Below are 19,062 nucleotides of genomic sequence, written 5' to 3' on the forward strand. Positions count from 1 at the left end.
GTTTTGATTGAGTCTGTGGATGCTAATGCTTTTCAACTTTTTAAGACAAGTAAGAAGTACAGTATACTTTCTGATTTACAGGAGACACTGTTACTGGCACACCAGTAACTTTACTTTCTGTAGAGGATGGTAAAGAAATATCCAGCAGCTTTTCTGAGTGGACAAGGGCTTCAGTGGTAACAGAAGAAGCTTCACCGGTTCTCGAATACATACCATCTTTGCAAAGCACAAAAGAAATCCCTCCTCCTCCACCTCTCAAGTCTCATAGTGGAATCAGGTATGTACAGTATATAATTTTTCCCTTTCATTTTTGGGGGCTTTGTTCCTTTACATATATAAACCTTTTGTCCTTTAAATAGGGATATATTTTCAGTGTGAGCTGGAATGGCCATTAAAATCGGTAACAAGGTAATGACAGGTGTGAGCGCATGTGAGAAGCTTTGTTTTCTGCCGCAATGAATACCGACGAACAGTTGTGTCATTAATCAAAGTTTTCATTTTCTTTTTCTTTCAGGAGTGAATGCTGGCTGTTAATTGCTTTTGTAATGGATATGAATCTAGAGATTCATACTTCCCAGGGAAGGTTGGACGTTACAACTGGTTTTTATGTAAACTGGCTGTAGATCCACTCTTTCTCTCTCTCTCTCTCTCTGCGCTTCTTATAGGGGTGCATGATTGTTTGCAATCATCCCGGTGTGCAGATCCTGGCCTCCTGTGGGGTAACAAGTGCTATACCTCGAGGTGGAGAAAGAGAGCTAAGCCTTCTCCAGGGTCTGTCTTAGCAATGCTTAAGAAGGCAATGAAGAAATCATTGGCTTCTTCCCTCTCCTCTCTAAGTGCATCAGCTAACACCACTCCTATGCATATGGGCTACATCAGCGCCCTTTTCAGGTTCTGGTGGTATATGGGGTTTCCCCAGTGTTCACTGCACCGCATCAGAAATTGAATGCTCTTCACCCTGTTTCCGTTCAGACCACTGACGACAAGTTTAGCCTAAAGAAGGCTTTGGCCTCCTAAGGTCTTTAAGGTAGCCCTGATATGACATTGCTGAGGGAGCTGGTAGGTAAAGATACCTCTCTTCCGGTGTCCCCAGTACCAGTGTCTCCCTTGTTGGACACCCATCAAAGTCATGGAGCAGGAACGGACACTGATGCAGAAGAGCACACTAGTGACGGGTAGTTATTTTACTAAACAAGTAAAACTAGAATCCCTACACTCTTTACAAGGGGGAGCATGTCAGTGAAAGAAAACCCAATATTGATATTAGTCCTTAACAGGAACATTGTTTCCACTGTAGATAGGTTCTTATATGAGAAACTCCCGGACCATGATGCAGTAGGTCATTCAACGTGGGTCATGGGAAGCAAAGTTCCTTTGCTCTGCTCTTCGTACCAGACTGAGCATCACGATCCCAAGTTGCTAGCCCGCCATTTGGCCAAATGGAACTTCCTCCCTCCTAAGGATGACTCCCCTACTAAAAGACAAACGTTTGTATTCACATAGGGACAAATCTGAAATTTAAAAGTAATTCATATTTTTCCTAGCCTTTAGGTTCCACTTCTTGCTGCATCAATCCTATAAGTTCCAGGCAAAATCAAAATGACTGCCCTGCACACTGTTAGACCTGGACCACCATTGGATACTGGGTGGCAATTACCAGAACCTTGTTAATTCTTCATTGGCCATTACCAGCTTTCACCCAAATATAATTCTACCATAGGACTTAGTTTGTATAGCTAGAAAAAATACAATTTTAAATATTTAACTTAGCCGGTGAATATATAATAGCTGCAACTCTGTTGCTCGACAGACAAAAAAACAGTAAAAACTCGCCAGCGATCGCTATACAGGTTGCGGGTGTGCCCACCAGCGCCAACTGTTGGCCAGATACCATACTCGATGTAAACAAAGACTCAATTTCTTCTCTGTCGACGTGTCGACAAGACGTACTTTTACTCGCTGTAGAACATGGAGTTTTCTCAACATATTTGGTGAAGTACTTCATTTTGGTTTGAGCTTTCGCAGTGCAGGTATTTTATCTTCATCTTAAATCTTGAACTCGTTTTTGGATAGATTTAATTTTTGATGACAAAGAGAGTATGGACTTTCTTTGACTTTTAAATGGCCGACCCTTCCCTTAGACGGAAGTGTGTTTAGGCTTTTAGCAATTATCTTATCACGTTATAAATTAATTATAGATTTTCCTCTATATATTTTATATCTCACCGCCTTTTTAGGCCTCTTCGATTAACTTTCCATTTATAATAAACATAAAAATAAATTTTAATGATTTGTTTATATGCGACCTTTCCTGAGAGTAGGCGGTCCTAACTTGGAAACCGAAGTTAAACAACGTTGAGCCCTTTTAATCGTAAATAGCTTTTAAAGAGCTAATGATTTAAAACTTTTTAATAAATATTTTATGAAAGATTTTCTTTGAATAGTCTTCGTACTGTTTTTAAAGATGAACTAACGTTTAGTTTATTTATGCTATGCAGTTTGCGCTCTATCGTTACGATAGAGAGAGAGAGTATCACGGTTTCACTTTGCAGAAAGAGTAAATCGATTCTGACGTTTTGTTCATTCTTCTTTCAAAGCTTAAATGTTTTAAATTCTATTTTAAAGGAACTTTTTAATTGAAAAACCTTTGTTTTTTCCTTTGGTCAAATAACATGTTTTTTTGACGAAACGTAATTGGGCTCTTCTCTTAGGTGCAAAATCAAGAGAGAGAGAGAGAGAGATAGAGACGGAGGGAGAGAGAGGAGAGAAAACGTTCCGTTCAAGCGGGTAACGTTTTTCTAGAGTTACTCTCGTCCCTAGTCTCTGTACGGGGAGTAAAGATAAAACTTTTTTAGTTTTATTCTCGTCCCCAGGCAATGTACGGTGAGAGATTGAAAACGTAGTTTTGAATGTACTAGTGTTTAGTCTCTTCCCCAGCCACTGAAATTTTTTATCTTAAAAGATGTTTACTGTTTTTTGCTGGTATTAATGTGCTTGCATTATACGTCTGATTTCGCATTAACTACCTTTTGATGAGGGTAGAATTGCGTGCTTCAGGTAGAAATCAGTAAAAGTTTCGATTTCAGTGAAATAAGTGCAAAACAGAAAATCGTAGTGATAAAGTGATATTGCGCAAAGTGTTACAGTGTTGCGTAACCGAGGGTTCGTCTGTTCGTGCCTGTCGTTCACCTAGTCCGGGACCTCTTGCAAGCTCCCAAGCCCAGGGGAGAAGTAATGTCGTACGACTTATGGGTTCGAGAGGCCTTGATCAGCGAACAGACGTTCCCTCTATGGTATCGGGTGTATCTTACCAAGATCTCCCCTACCATAAGGCGAGAGAGACAATTTTCTCCTCGTCATCCGAAGGCTTTTCGCATAAGAAACCTGAAACAAGGTTTCGAGGCCCTTAAGCGAAAGTCAGTCCTTTCAGGACAGGTCCAGCGTCCTGGTTGTAGCCATTAGGACAGCTCTGACCCTATGCAGTCATCGGAAAACTGCTCGCCGCCTAACAAAAGCGTAACACAGACTCCGAGAGTCTTTTTGTTGGCAAGGTTTTGCGGTCACAGACGTTACCCTCGTCTCTTACCGCAACCATTTCCGTTGATCCTAAATGGGTTGTACGGCAAGACATGCAGAATAAGCTTGCCTCCCTTATGGAAGACTATTCTGCCGATTAGTCCGTTGAGCCTAGCCGTTTATCTCATCGAGATCCTGGCTTTCAGCTAACCTAACGTTCCTTTGTGTGTCCTGTTGACGTTGGCGTAGCTAAGTCACGTCAGTCAGGTTGTTTAGAACCACACTCGATGCGGTCTCGTGTGGATTTTCAGCCACATTTGGACGTTAGGCCACTTGCTGATGCTCCTGTTGACGTTCAGGACGTTCGCTAACAATCGGAGTTGACTTGTTTTGACGCTGTGCGTCAACCTCCGCATTCTAGAGTTGTTTTGACTGCTCTATCTAGGCGGTCAAAGCAGTCTCGAGTGGACGCTGTGCGTCCTCACGCACCTGTTGTTGTTGACAGTTCACAGACTGTCAAGCAGTTACATGACGTTGCGTCCTGGTCTCTCGCACCTGTTGTTGTTGACAGTTCACAGACTGTCAAGCAGTTACATGACGTTGCGTCCTGGTCCGCTACTTATGCACCAGTGCGTGTGGACTCTGCTTGTAAAGCATTGCCGCCACGGTAGATCTCTCCCTTGCTTGAGACTCAGCTATTTTCGGACAAGGTTCCTTTAGATGAGGAAGTTGCTGTTCCCCCTCCTACTGATATTCCCTTGAGGACTCTGTCAGACGGAGAGGAGCCTAAAGCTGCTTAGCCCTCTATGGACTTTAAATAAATCATGCTGTTTTTTAAGGATCTTTGTCCGGATCTTTTTGTAACTGCTGCTCCTCGTTCGCCTAAACGTCAGAGCTTACACTAGGCCTAGCTACTTCGAAGCCGTTGTTTTATAAGCTAGTGCTCTCTCGCTCTCCTAGAGAGCTTTACGTTTGCTAGGCGACTGGTTTATCACCAGGAGGAGTTTGGGGGATACAGCCTTTGCTTTCCCTTCTTTTAAACTGGCTTATAGAGCGAGAGTCTGATATGACACGAGAGAAGTTCTCGGCTTGGGAGTTCCTGCCTCTGCCCAGATAGACTTCTCAAATCTCGTAGACTCTCCCTGGCGCCTGGCCAGGAGACGCTCCAAGATTTTACAGGTCAACTTCACAGCTGTTTTCGAGCCTTTGAAGTTTTGCTGTACAATTATGTCATGCATAAACAAGGCTTTCAGGGATGGCTCCAATGATCTGACAGCCACGTTCTCTGCAGGGACAAGTCCCTCAGGGATGGCTCCATGATTTGGCAGCCATGTTCACTGCAGGAGTACGTAAGAGGCAAGTGCGCTCAATGTGTTCATTGTCAAGACAAACTTCGCGATGAAGTCTACCAGGCTGTCTTGACAGCATTTATGGTAGGCGACTGGATGGTCTCTCTCGACCTTCAGGAGGCATACTTACACATTCCTATACACCCGGATTCCCAACCGTTTCTGAGGTTTGTTTACAGGAATGTGGGGTACCAGTTTCGAGCTATCGGAGATCAGAGCCTCCCTGTACTTGGACGACTGGCTTCTCAGAGCCTCTTCCAGTCATCGCTGTCTGAAGGATCTCAATTGGACTCTAGATCTGGCCAAGGAATTGGGACTCCTAGTCAATTTGGAAAAGTCACAGCTGGTCCCATCCCAAACTATTCTGTATTTAGGGATGGAGATTCACAGTCAAGTTTTTCGGGCTTTTCCGTCGGCCCCCAGAATAGATCAAGCCCTGCTCTCCATCCAGAAGATGCTGAAGAAAGAACGCTGCTCAGTCAGGCTGTGGATGAGTCTGGTAGAGACGCTGTCATCCCTGGAGCAATTTGTCTCGCTGGGAAGGCTACACCTCCGTCCTCTTCAATTCCATCTGGCTTTTCACTGGAAAAAGGACAAGACGCTAGAGGCGGTCTCGATCCGATTTCCGAAAAGATAAAGTCTTATCTGACTTGGTGGAAGGACAATATCAGCCTACGAGAGGGTCTTCCCCTGGCAGTTCAGATACCCAACCACGTTCTCTTCTCGGACGCATCGGACTTGGTCTGGGGCGCGACGCTGGACGGTCGGGAATGCTCAGGTCTGTGGAACTCGAGTCAGAGGAGCATGCATATCAACTGCAAGGAGCTGTTGGCAGTTCATCTGGCCTTGAAAAGCTTCGAGTATCTCCTTCGAGGCAAAGTGGTGGAAGTAAACTCGGACAACACCACGGCCTTGGCGTACATCTCCAAACAAGGAGGTACCCACTCACTGACGTTGTACGAGATCGCAAGGGACCTGCTCATCTGGTCAAAAGGTCGAGACATCTCCCTAGTAACGAGGTTCATCCAGGGCGACTTGAACGTCATAGCAGATTGTCTCAGTCGGAAAGGGCAGGTAATTCCAACCGAATGGACCCTCCACAAGGATGTGTGCAAGAGTCTTTGGGCCACTTGGGGTCAACCAACCATAGATCTCTTTGCAACCTCGCTGACCAAGAGGCTTCCAATATATTGCTCTCCAGTCCCGGACCCAGCAGCAATACATATAGATGCCTTCCTCCTAGATTGGTCACATCTGGATCTCTACGCATTCCCACCGTTCAAGATTGTCAACAAGGTACTGCAGAAGTTCGCATCTCACGAAGGGACAAGGTTGACGTTAGTTGCTCCCCTCTGGCCCGCGAGAGAATGGTTCACCGAGGTACTTCGATGGTTAGTAGACGTTCCCAGAAGTCTTCCTCTAAGAGTAGACCTTCTACGTTAGCCCCACGTAAAGAAGGTACACCAAAGCCTCCACGCTCTTCGTCTGACTGCCTTCAGATTATCGAAAGACTCTCGAGAGCTAGAGGCTTTTCGAAGGAGGCAGCCAGTGCGATTGCTAGAGCAAGGAGAGCGTCTACCATTAGAGTCTACCAATCGAAGTGGGAAGTCTTCCGAGACTGGTGCAAGTCAGTTTCTGTATCCTCGACCAGTACCTCTGTAGCCTAAATAGCTGATTTTCTCTTATACCTGAGAAAAGGACGATCCCTTTCAGCTCCCACTATCAAGGGCTACAGAAGCATGTTGGCATCGGTCTTCCGGCATAGAGGCTTAGATCTTTCCAACAATAAAGATCTGCAAGACCTCCTTAAGTCTTTTGAGACCACTAAGGAGCGTCGTTTGGCTACTCCTGGGTGGAATTTAGACGTGGTACTAAGATTCCTCATGTCAGACAGGTTTGAGCCTTTACAGTCAGCCTCCCTGAAAGATCTCACTTTAAGACTCTTTTCCTGGTATGCTTAGCCTCGGCTAAAAGAGTCAGTGAGATTCATGCCTTCAGCAAGAACATCGGATTTTCGTCGGAAAAAGCTACTTGTTCGCTGCAACTTGGTTTTCTAGCCAAAAATGAGCTACCTTCTCGACCTTGGCCTAAATCTTTCGATATTCCCAGCTTATCGGAGATCGTAAGCAATGAACTAGAAAGAGTCTTATGCCCTGTTAGAGCTCTTAAGTTCTATTTAGATCGTACTAAACCTTTACGAGGCCAATCTGAAGCTTTATGGTGTTCAGTTAAGAAACCATCCTTGCCTATGTCAAAGAATGCTTTGTCATACTTTATCAGATGGTTAATACGAGAAGCTCATTCACATCTGAGTGAGGAAGACCGATCTTTGCTTAAGGTTAAGACGCACGAAGTTAGGGCTGTAGCAACTTCCGTGGCCTTTAAGCAAAATAGATCTCTGCAAAGTATAATGGACGCAACCTATTGGAGAAGCAAGTCAGTGTTCGCGTCATTTTACTTGAAAGATGTTCAGTCTCTTTACGAGAACTGCTACACACTGGGACCATTCGTAGCAGCGAGTGCAGTAGTGGGTGAGGGCTCAACCACTACAATTCCCTAATTCCATATCCTTTTAATCTGTCTCTTGAAATTTTGTTTTTTTATGGGTTGTCCGGAAGGCTAAGAAGCCTTTCGCATCCTGGTTGATTTGGCGGGTGGTCAAAGTCATTTCTTGAGAGCGCCCAGATTAGGGGTTTGATGAGGTCCTGTTGTATGGGTTGCAGCCCTTGATACTTCAGCTCCTAGGGGTCTGTCAGCATCCTAAGAGGATCGCGAGGCTCCGTAAGGAAGACGTACTTACAAGGCAGAGTAATCGTCTAAGTCGACTTCCTTACCAGGTACCTATTTATTTTGTTTTTGTTATATTGATAACTTCCAAAATGAAATAAAAACTCTTAGCTTGTACGATGTAAACATATTTAACTGGTCTCTACCCACCACCCTGGGTGTGAATCAGCTATTATATATTCACCGGCTAAGTTAAATATTTAAAAATGATATTTTAATTATAAAATAAATTTTTGAATATACTTACCCGGTGAATATATAAATTAAACGACCCTCCCTTCCTCCCCAATAGAGACGCAGTGGGATGAGAAGAAATTGAGTCTTTGTTTACATCGAGTATGGTATCTGGCCGACAGTTGGCGCTGGTGGGCACACCCGCAACCTGTATAGCGATCGCTGGCGAGTTTTTACTGTTTTTTTGTCTGTCGAGCATCAGAGTTGCAGCTATTATATATTCACCGGGTAAGTATATTCAAAAATTTATTTTATAATTAAAATATCATATTACAGTACTTTTAAAACTTGTGATGTGTGGATTATTCTTCTTATATTACGTCTATAAATAATTTCAAATTTTGATTAGACATAACTTTCATTTTATATTTTTGCTTGTTGCAGATTGGAAAGTGTGAGATATCTTGGCTATTACACCCACTATGAACAAAAAATCCATACCAATCTACATAATCAAGCTTTACAGGCACAGAGACACATTCATTTCATTTTCAACCAGGCTAAAATCCATTGCAGGTAGGTTGAGAAGATTATTGAATTTTTGTTTTTACAAAATTCAGCTTTTAATACTATGGGTGCTTATTTGTGGGAAAATCCCAAAAGTTGAAAGTTAAAGATTAAAATGGTTCATTACAGGAGTCCTGAAATTTTATTGAATACATTGAAATAAAAAGTGAATGTACTGGGAGAAAAAAAGACCTGCTTAACAATTCATAATATTCTTAAATCTACAAAATCTTGTAGTGTTCTTATATCTCTAAAATCTTGTAGCGTAACTATGTTTATTTAAAGAATGAAAAAATAATTTTGAGTTGAATAAATAATGCAAATATCTTGTTAATTATTGGGACAACCTCTCGTAAAATTAAGCTTTTATCAATGGAATATTATTTGTGGAATCAGGTAGACTGGTATTTATCTAACCGTACCAAGATTGCCACCTGTACATCATTCTGTATGTGTCCATTTTACAAATTTTAAGTCTAATATATTCTTCATTATGAATTCATAGACGAGATTGGCTTTGGCAGAGACTATCAGCAGTTCTCCGTGAAGATGAAAAGCAGAAAATAGCCAGAGATCAGGTATGGAAAGAAGTTTCCATTTTTTCACTTACTGTATATGTTAAATCAAATTTATTTTAATTAATTAGGATTAGGAATCTTTGGCTTGTCTTTGGATGTATTTATAGTAATGTGGAAGCAATGAAAAGATTGAGTAGTTACTGCATTCACTTTTAAGCTTTGATTAATTTTAAGATCATCTTAGCGAGATAATTTATGCTCTGCATTTAGATTTGGTTTGTTGGGTAATTTTTTTAATCCTTTTCAATGAGCACTATTTTGATATCATTATTGCTAATAAAAAGGCCCAATAATCTTGGAAAAATCAAAGATAAGTAACTTGCATTAGTTCTTTTATATACTGTATAGTTTTAACATTTTAATTCTTTGGACAGTAATTTCTATATACTATATAGAAGAATCATATACATTACTTTGAATGCAGAAGACTCCAAGAAGAAAAAATTGTAATGTTGATACATAAATGAATTATTTCCATACTGACCTGAGGTTCACATTTCTACCTTTACTGTACTAGCTAATAATGTTGATGTTACCTTAAGATCCAAAATTTCCCATTTTATTTCATTTTAGTAGATGCACCACTGTTGAAGTATTATGTTTATATGATGGTTTTTGTTTCTATGAGAATAAAATCCTTCGTCCTTTATATGGGGAACAGTCTTCAGCACGCGAGCTGGGTGGCCGTTAAAATAGTTAGAGTTAGTTAACAACAGGTGAGAGTGAGGGTGAGGAGTCCTGCTCCTTTACCTGCCAAGGTCTTTTCACTTAAGTTTTCGGCCACATCGAGTACTAATGTACCAATGTGCCCTCAAATACTGTTAATTTAGTGATGTGTGAAGCCTGAACTCATGGGAGGATGGACTTTACACCTAGTGTTTTTTTATTAAACTGGCTGTAAATCCATACTCTCTATGTTCTTGCTTATGGCATGATTGTTCTTAATCATCCTCATGTGCTGAGTTTAGATCGTGGACTCTTGCGGTGGCAGACGTATGCTTTTGAGGACATGGAGAGAGCGTTGCTACTTCCTTCCGCTCATCGTGTGCTTCTACTTTCAATTCCCCTGCGCTTGCTGCCCTGCCTCTTTTCCCGTATAGTGTGCAGCAGGAGTAAGTAGCCCTCAGACATTCGTCAGCGGATTTCAGGTGCTGGTTGCATGTGGTGTTTGCTGCTCCCCATCAGGGGTTAATGGCTCTTCGTTTATGCTACCGCTGACGATGGGTATGACCTAAGAGTATTTTGGTCTTTTTAGGTCTTTCAGGTAGGCTCCCCAGTACCAATATCTCCTTGAAGATGCCAGTAGTGAAGGCCTTTTCAGTATTTTCAGTAGCTCCCTTCCCTAGGGTCTCTGGTGCCAAGAGCATGTTCCCCGGGTGCTGGGTGAGGGTCCCATTGCATTTCCCTAATTGGCAATTCCTTTCCCACCCTTCCCTTTGCCTTTCGCCAACCATTGTGGCCAGGGGGGTGTGGAGTTTCTACTCCCTGTAAGTGTGACTTCCCTCCCAGTGATAGTGTTCCCCCAGTGTTGTGGTTCCTGTTGGAGCAACCCCAGTGGTTCTTCCGTTTAGGAAGTGTTGTTGTCTGGGTTTTTCAGACTGACTCCACTCCTCTGCTTGCAAAGTCTAAGGAACAGTTAGAAGAGGAAGAAACGTAGATATTCTTCTTCTTCCTCCTCTTCCTCATCCTCGTTGTTCTCTTTGGCCTCAGCCTGTCTCTTCTTTTAAGATGAAGAAATCGAGGAGGGCTTGTCAGCGGTATTTAGAGGAAAGTGCTCCTTCAACACCACCTTTCATAGGAGGGGCGAGTGGCTTCCGTCCCCATGAGAAGGGAACCGCGGCCCTGTGTTGCAGTCCTCTGGGGCAGATGTACAGGGCCCAAGCTCGTGGCCTTGAGCATGCTCCTCTTCAGCTTCTGATTCTGTCAGTTCTTCTAAGAACTCTTTAGTAGGGGTGGATGGCTCCTGTGACATGGAGGGAGCCATAGCCCTGTTTTTTAGTCTCCTGGGGCTCAAGCATGTGGCCAGAGCCGTGACCGTGATCCTGTGGCATGGCCCAGAGTATTTGTTCCTTGTTGACTTTTAACTTGGTCACTTCTTCCAAGATGCAGATGTACAATAGAGGTATAAGTGAAGGATGGCTCGTGAGCCGTAGTCGTAGGTCTCCTTCGACTATATCTCTCTTAGGAAAGATGAACAACTTCTGAGTGGCTCCCAACCCTATTAGGAGGGAGCCACAGCCCTGTGTTTCAGTCTCCCGGCAGCAACTCACAGGACTAGAGCCGTGACCCTATGCCCGGTCTTGGCAAGGCCTTGGGCTTTATGTCCCCTACTACCCCAGTAGCTAAGTGAAACATTTTACGGCTGTGTTTAGCTCCCCCTGGGCCAATGCACAAGGGTCGTGGCCTGGCGTATGTTCCTAACTACCCCGGTAGCCTAGCAGGGTTAGTTATGGCTCCGTATTTAGGCCCGTGGCACCGTTGCACGGTGTCAGGCTCATGACCCTGTGTCATGGCATTGAGCCTCTGCCCCACTAGGACCAATCTCGGGTCCCAAGCAACCCCAGTAGCCAGTCAGAACTGCTGTTTATCCCCACAGAGTTGATACACGGGGCCTGCCCCGTGACCCAAGGTAATGTAGTGGCTTTGAGCTATGGCCCTAGTAGTTGGCTATCTTGATATCCAAGCCGGATAGTATTACAGCCCTGTGTTTTCCCCCCTAACCCTTGGGGATATTTCACAGTTTCTCCTTCATTCGTCTGTTCTTCCTTGCTGGGACAAAGCAGTTGAAATGTTACATGCTGTTGATTTTCACTTCAGAGCTCCATTCATGAAATTTAAAAAAGTATATCTCCCCATCTTTTAACAATTGAGAGGATGGTAGATTTTATACCAACCCAGCAATTTTTGCATGGTATTTGTTTTCAACTGACATCACCCACAAGGGAAAGAAAACTCCAGATTTGATCAGATAAAGTAAATCCTCTGTATTTGAACGTTTTGAAGTTCGAACAAATCAGTTTTTTTGTTACTCGACCAGTGCGAGTAAAAGGCCGCCAAGCCAAACGCCTTCAGTTTCACGTTAGCTGTTGTTTTGGATGAACATAAACATATGCTCGGCACTATTTTTTGTTTTACATTGCTATATCTTTGTGTTGCATAATTTTTTTATTTACCTTGATTCATTAGCTCATAAACATTGGTGAAAGAAGAATAAAAGTTAAAGTGGTTAAGTAAAACAGTGCAAACAACAATTAAACTGAAAAAGAAAATCATTCATAAACACAAAAAAATAATGCATGTTTTGGATCTTGCTCTCCAATACTCAATAGCATTGACTTAGCCATAGAACTGTAAAGATTTTCACTTCTGTAAAATTCTGAAAAAAGGCAAAAGCAACTAACACTGTTTTAGTTTTTTATTAAAGAAAAACCTGCCCCTAAGCAACAGAAAAGGGAAAAAACCCTAAAACTATTACAGAATGTTTTAATGGAAGGGTATTCCCTCTCCCGCCAATAACTCCTCCTTCCTACCCACGCTGCCATCCACTTACACGGTCATATCTCAACAAAAAAAGAAAAGTTTCTTATATAGAAATGACTAATAATGATTTTAATTTTATTGAGAGAGTGTTATACTGTTAACCTAAAAACTACATACAGTACCTACGTCACTTTCTTATGCTAAGTCATGCTACTAACGAGTCAACTGGGGATTGGAACGCAGTTATTTATAATGTAAAATAATGATTTGGTATTAGAACAAATCAGTATTCAACCACTCTTTGGAATGTATTATGGTCAAATATTGAGGTATTACTCTATATACACTGTATGCTTGTACAACTCGGGTCCTATCAGTCTTTCATTCATTTGAAAACAGATTGGGTGGCAATGGTCCTGGCTTAAATTTTCAACAGATCAGGTGTTGATCACATTTAGGAAAGAAATTGACCCTTCCAGTTTGGGGTGCAAGAGTAGTAAGTCTCCCTGGGCCGAAGGTCAAAAGTGAAGGTTCTCCGACTGGCAAGGGGGCAGGCTCCTTGCCCCGTAGTTGAATAACTAGTTATCCAATTTTAACAAACGATTCCAACTCGTGCTGAAGTAGTCTACCTAATCTTCGTTTTGTATGGTTATGAAAAATATGAATTAATTTAAGAATATCATTTAAGGGTAAATATCAACATTTGGCTAGCTTAGAAAAGCTCAGGTGAGATTCCAAGAAATATGTTTTTTTCACTCAATTAATTTTTCAGGTTTTGAGCAATGCAGCTTATAGTGAACTTTGTGAACTTTTGAGCCTAGTGCAAGTTACATCTCTAAGTACAATTGACCCAAATCTTGCCCCATTCTTCTCAAAACCTTTACAGTGGTATCAAGGCCTCACAAGGGTATTGCAAGCAAAATACCAAGACAGATATAGGTAAGTTTACAATTATTTATTTTTGTATTTCATGGATAAATATATTGGTTGTATGTTAGGGCATGTAACATGAATGATAAATTCTCTTGTATTTACTGGTGATATTTTGTTTGAGGTAATCAATGAATAATCAAGAACTGTACACCCTGTACACAAATAGAAATTTTTCCTTTTTTTACACTACAGAATTATATGTTCTAGGTTTTGGGTCTGTAAAAATTGATTGTTCCAACACGAAGTACTTACCTCGAACTACTTTCTTAGGAGTATCTGGGATCTCTTTCCCATCCGACCCGAGTTTTGTGTAGTTTACCCTAAACCCATTTTCTATTAGGGGTAACCTCAGGCGGAGTGATACGCGCCCTGAGGCTAACCCCGGGTCAGAGAGCATGCTTGCTGAGGTCTCGACCTCCAGTAAGTTCTCTGGTCGCGTCGTGATATCATCTCGCCACTCTCCTAATCCCAGTGTGACTTTGTGTGTCCCCGACCCCTTTGTGTCTCACGCGGTACCCACGTGGTCCCCTTGTGCTCTCTCTTTGTGCTTTCCTTGTGCGTGCTTGTGTCTCGTAGTGCTTTCTCCTACCTCATGGAGCATCCCCGCCGTTGTCCTAGGCCTATGGCCGGTAAATCGTGTGGAGCGTTCCTCTCGAAGCCCGAAGTTGACTCGCACTCCTTGTGTTCCTCGTGCAGGGGCAGTGTTTGTTCCCCTTCCGCCACGTGTCCGGAGTGCGAGTCGTGGAATGAGGTGCAGTGGGTGCGGTATAGCACCAAAAAGAAGAAGGCGACAAAGAAGTCGCCTAAGAAGCCGAGCGTCCCTTCCTCCCTTGCTTCACCGGGCGTCTCGTCGGACCGAGCTTCCCTTCCAACCTCCCCTACCCAGAGTAGGGGACGAGGTAAGTCCGTTGCGGGGAAGAAGCCCGCGGCCCTTCCCCAAGAGTCTGACCTTCAGGATAGTGGAGTTGTGACATCGTTCCAGGCGAGTGAGGGGCCTGAGGGAGGAGCGGGAGTGTGTTCGGGAGACGGAGTCCTGGTGCAAGCAGGTCACGTCTCCTCAGATGACCCCATGTGGGGGAAAAATTTACCTAATTCTTCTCCAGCCTCTTGGGCGTGTTTTTCAGGCACTTCGGCAGCCGAGGGCGACGTCGAGAAGGAGCTTTCCCCGCCGTCGCCCCCCAAGACGCCCTTCAGGTCACCGATGAGGATGGAGGAAGGCTTCGGGACCTGGTCCCCCACGGGAGAGCCTCCTCGCTCCCCCTCCAGCGCCGTCGGCCATATTCCCGGAGGTGTTTCTACAGGCGTCGCAGGAATCCCCCTACACCAGCGCGGGAGGCAAGGTCATCGAAGAGGGCCTACAAGTCTTCGGTCTCCTCAGTGGAGGAGCTTACCTGCTCTTCGGAGGACGAGGCGCTGAGGAAGCTCAGGAGACGGAGGGAGAAGTCCCGAAGGAAGATGTCGCGCTCTTGCTCTCACTCTAGGTTGCGCAACGACAGTCGGCGCCCATAATCCCCCAAGAGGAAGTGGAAGAAAAGTGCCTCCCCGAAAGGTGAGTGGGCGATGATTCACCGCGACAGGCTGCTGGAGTTAGCTGCGGCGCCGGGCCCTTCAAGTTGGTGCCCAAGGACGCGCTCCCCGGATAGATACTCTTCCGGCAGCAGTGGCAACCGACGGAGGGTGAATGAGGGATTCATCCTGGCAGGTTCCAGTCGACAGGCGTAAGCCCGCGAAGGTTCCGGCTCCATCCGCCCAGCAGAGAGAGTCGCCCCTTTGGTCTGGCAGCCAAGTCCTGACCTCCAAAGCCCACCTAGCTCGTCACGAGCGTGACCTACGGCTCTCCTCGACTGGCAGGCCCGCAGATACGAGGACCTCCGGAAGGGGTGATGGACCTAGGACGGAGGCCCCCGTCCCGACGGCGATGCCGGTCCTTCAGCAAGAACCCCGGCGAGAGGGTCGGTCCAGGGCTCCCCCATGTGCGAGGTCCTCCGTCGGAGAACCTCCTTCGCATGCGTCAGCGCGCCCTTCGGAAGATCTGGACGACCATGGAGAGGGTTCGGCAGCGGAGGTATCTGCCTATTGGAGGGTGATATGCCTCATCAGGAGCCACCACAGGCTGGACGAGCCGGAGCCCTCCTCCGAAGATTCATGGCGTTCCAGCCTCAATAGGATAGTGGACGCCCCGGTCCAGCAGCGGCCCTCCTTGGCTCTTCCTTTCGCGAGGGACGTTAAGTTGGGTAGAGCCCATGTGGACAGGATCGTGGCCAACCACGCCGAGGCACCCAAGGACCAGAGCACTTCCAAACTACTCCAGGGCCTGAAGTCCCAGAGTAAGTTTTACCTCCCGGAGGGACAGCGAGCAGGCGCCTGTGCACTGGAGCCAGCACTCGCCGTGTTGTGGCAGGGAGCCTCAGAAGAGAGGGCGTCGACGGCTCCAATCTGCTTCTCTCCTTCGGAGGCGATCATGATGGAGGAGATTTCGAAGGACTTAGTCAACGTCTCCTCTTGGCTGGACTGGTGGGCGTCCAGTCCTCATACGATCTGACGGTACCGGAAACCCAGGCTTTACTCAAGGAACTTATCAGTTCGGGAGGTAAGGCCCTGAAATTCCTCTCCTACCAGTCGCTAGCTTTGGCCGCCAACTGGGTCCTGCGGAGGAGGGACACGGTCTTGAGCAAGATCACAGGGAGGCTTCCGGACAGAGAGGCCAGGTCTCTGAGGAGCCTGACCCTGTGGGATGATGGTATCTTTTGCCTGAAGGCAGCGGAGGAGTCGATTGAGAGGGTTAGGAAGTTGAAGGACCCGTACGAGCCCAGGCCCCACCCGGTCAGAAGGCCGGCGTACAGAAGGTCCTCCGCCGACACGCCTCGCCCTCCTCGGGCCTCTCCTAGCCAGCCCAGGAGAGACAACCCAGCTAGGCCTGGTCCCAGTCGTCTCAGCCCTCCCGTAGGGGATCAGCCTCGACCCAAGCCGCCTATAGACCATCGTTCGCAGCGTCCAGAAGAGGACGTTCAGGCCGCTCCTCATGGAGAAGATAGGGAGGGAGGCCCCCTACTCCTGCCGAAGCCTCAGGTGGGGGGATGCCTCAAACATTCTTGGCAAGCATGGGAAGACCACGGGGCAGACCCGTGGACCATGACAGTACTTAAGGAAGGGTACAGGTTGCCCTTCCTAGTGGACCCTCCACCTCTGATGCCAGACCAGCAGGCAGAGTGGCTAGCCCCCAAGGATCCCTTGAAAAAGACAGCTCTGCAGGGAGAGGTCTCATAAATGTTGGCAAAAGGAGCAATGGAACCTGTCCAGGACCCAGGTCTGGGGTTCTACAGCAGGCTGTTCTTGGTGGAGAAAGCGACAGGAGGGTGGAGACCTGTCATAGACCTCTCAGCCCTCAACAAGTTCGTCTGCAAGACCGACTTCAAAATGGACACTCCGAAGTCGGTCTTGGCGGCCTTTAGGGAAGGGGACTTCATGATGTCAGTTGATCTCAAGGATGCTCACTTCCAAATCCCGGTTCATCCCTCCAGCAGTTAGTACCTACGTGTAAAATGGGGTACCCAAACGTTGCAGTTCAAGACCCTCTGCTTCGGGCTGTCCACTGCCCCCCAAGTCTTCACGAGGGTCTTCATGACGGTCTCAGTCTGGGCACACAAACAGGGCATTCGCCTGATTCGGTACCTAGACGACTGGTTGTTACTTTCAGCCTCAGAGGAAGTACGGAAGGAGCAAGGCGCGAAGCTGCTGCGGTTCTGCAACGTTCTGGGGATCACCATCAAACTAAAGAAGTCCCAACTGATACCCTCCACCAGGGTGACCTACCTCGGAATGGTTCTGGATTCCCGGTTGGTGAAAGCCTTCCCCTCCTCGGAAAGGCTGGACAACAAAGACCAGGTCCTCCGCCCCTTCCTGACGGACCACCCCAGGAGAGCGAAGGACTGGCAGAGGCTGGTAGGCCACCTTGTGTCGGAGAAACTGGGCCCCCCCAGGGCAGGCTGAAGCTCAGGGAGGTCAAATGGAACTTGAAGGAAAGATGGAACCAGACGGACTCCCCCCCCCCCCCACAGAGTGGTCCCGGTGTTCCCGAAGACGAAACAGGTCCTAGGATGGTGGAGCTGCAGGACGAACACCCTCAAAGGTATGCCCTTTGCAGCCGACCCCCCGGAGATGCTCCTGTTCACGGACGCATCGAAGGAGGGATGTGGTGCCCTTCTCCTAGGGAAGTCAGCAAGAGGGAGCTGGACGGCCCTAGAGAAGACCCAGCACATAAACGTGCTAGAGATGAGGGCAGTACGAAGAGCGTGGCAGGAGTTTGTCCACTTACTCCGGGGAAAAACACCGTGGCTCTGATGTGCGACAACGCCACAGTGGTAGCTTACATAAAGAAACAGGGAGGCCTAAGGTCGAAGGAGCTGTGCGTCCTCACGTTAGAACTTCTGGAGTGGGCCGAAGTGGAGCAGATCAGAATCTTGGCAAGGTTCATTCCAGGGAAAAGGAACGTCCTCGCCGACGGCCTCAGCAGGATGGGGCAAGTGGTAGTGTCCGAATGGTCTCTGCACCCGGAAGTAGCCAGAACCGTCATTAAAAAATGGGGTTCTCCGGTGATGGACCTCTTCGCAACGAGGCTGAACACACAACTCCCCATGTTCTGTTCTCCTGTACCAGACCCAAAAGCGGCGTTCGAGGACGCCTTCCAACATCCTTGGGACAACATCCTTGGGATGCTCAGGCAGGTCATCAACAGAGTAAGAAGGGCAAACATGCTGTGGATGACTTTGGTAGCGCCCTGGTGGCCGGAGAGAGAATGGTTTGTGGACCTAAGGGAGTTAGCACAACAGCCGCCCTGGCCCCTTCCGGACAGGCTAGACCTTCTCCGGCAACCACACTTCCAAAGATTCCACGAGAATCCTCGGTCCCTTCGCCTTCACGCGTGGAGGTTATTGAGCGCCTCCTGAGGAGGGAGGGCTATTCGTCGAGTACAGCAATGAGGATGTCGGGCTACCTGAGACGGTCATCAGCAGCGGTCTACCAGGCTAAGTGGGCCACTTTTACCAAATGGTGCACCGCTAGGGACATCAGGCCCCTGAAGGCCTCCATCCCGCAGGTAGCGGACTTCCTAGTTTACCTCAGGGATGTGGTCAACATGTCCATCCTGGCCATCAAGGGAGTCTGCGCTGCTCTGGGCCAAGTTTTTCTCCTGAAAGGCATAGACCTGGGTAATTCCAGACATATCTCAATGCTCATTAAATGGGACGTGGCAAGGGTCCTGAAAATGTTATCCGAACCCCCGTTCGAGCCCCTGAAAGACATCGTGGACAGGGATCTCGCTCTCAAGACAGTTTTCCTGCTGGCGTTAGCTTCAGCTAAACGGGTGGGCGAGATCCATGGTCTGTCCTACGAAGTGGCTCACTCGAAAGGTTGGCGGGAAGTCACGTTCAAGTTCGTCCCTTCCTTCGTAGCTAAGACCCAGAATCCTGCCGTGTGGGACCCCAGGTTTAAAGGTTTCTCAATTCCGGCAATCCCCCCGGTCGGACGACTCAAGGGATTTGCGCCTGTGCCCCGTCAGGGCGGTGAGGAAATACTTGGAGAGGACAGCCAAACTCCGGCCTGAGATCAAAAGCCTTTTTGTTTCCACAGACCTCGTGAAGAAGCCAGTCTCGAAAAATACCATCTCCTTCCGGTTGCGG

The 19,062-nt window shown here is 46.7% G+C and overlaps 1 protein-coding gene across 1 annotated transcript in view; it reads left to right on the forward strand.

Moving 5' to 3' along the window:
* The window catches only part of LOC137623054 (KICSTOR complex protein SZT2-like), a 362,398-nt gene that overhangs the window by 319,534 nt on the left and 23,802 nt on the right, over positions 1-19,062 (forward strand). The window contains exons 71-74 of the mRNA XM_068353692.1: positions 82-277; positions 8,271-8,402; positions 8,899-8,971; positions 13,224-13,390. Coding sequence (XP_068209793.1) covers positions 82-277; positions 8,271-8,402; positions 8,899-8,971; positions 13,224-13,390 — 568 coding nt within the window. The remainder of the gene's footprint in view (positions 1-81; positions 278-8,270; positions 8,403-8,898; positions 8,972-13,223; positions 13,391-19,062) is intronic.

Source organism: Palaemon carinicauda, chromosome 30 (assembly GCF_036898095.1).
Source record: "Palaemon carinicauda isolate YSFRI2023 chromosome 30, ASM3689809v2, whole genome shotgun sequence".
Lineage (NCBI taxonomy): Eukaryota > Metazoa > Arthropoda > Malacostraca > Decapoda > Palaemonidae > Palaemon > Palaemon carinicauda.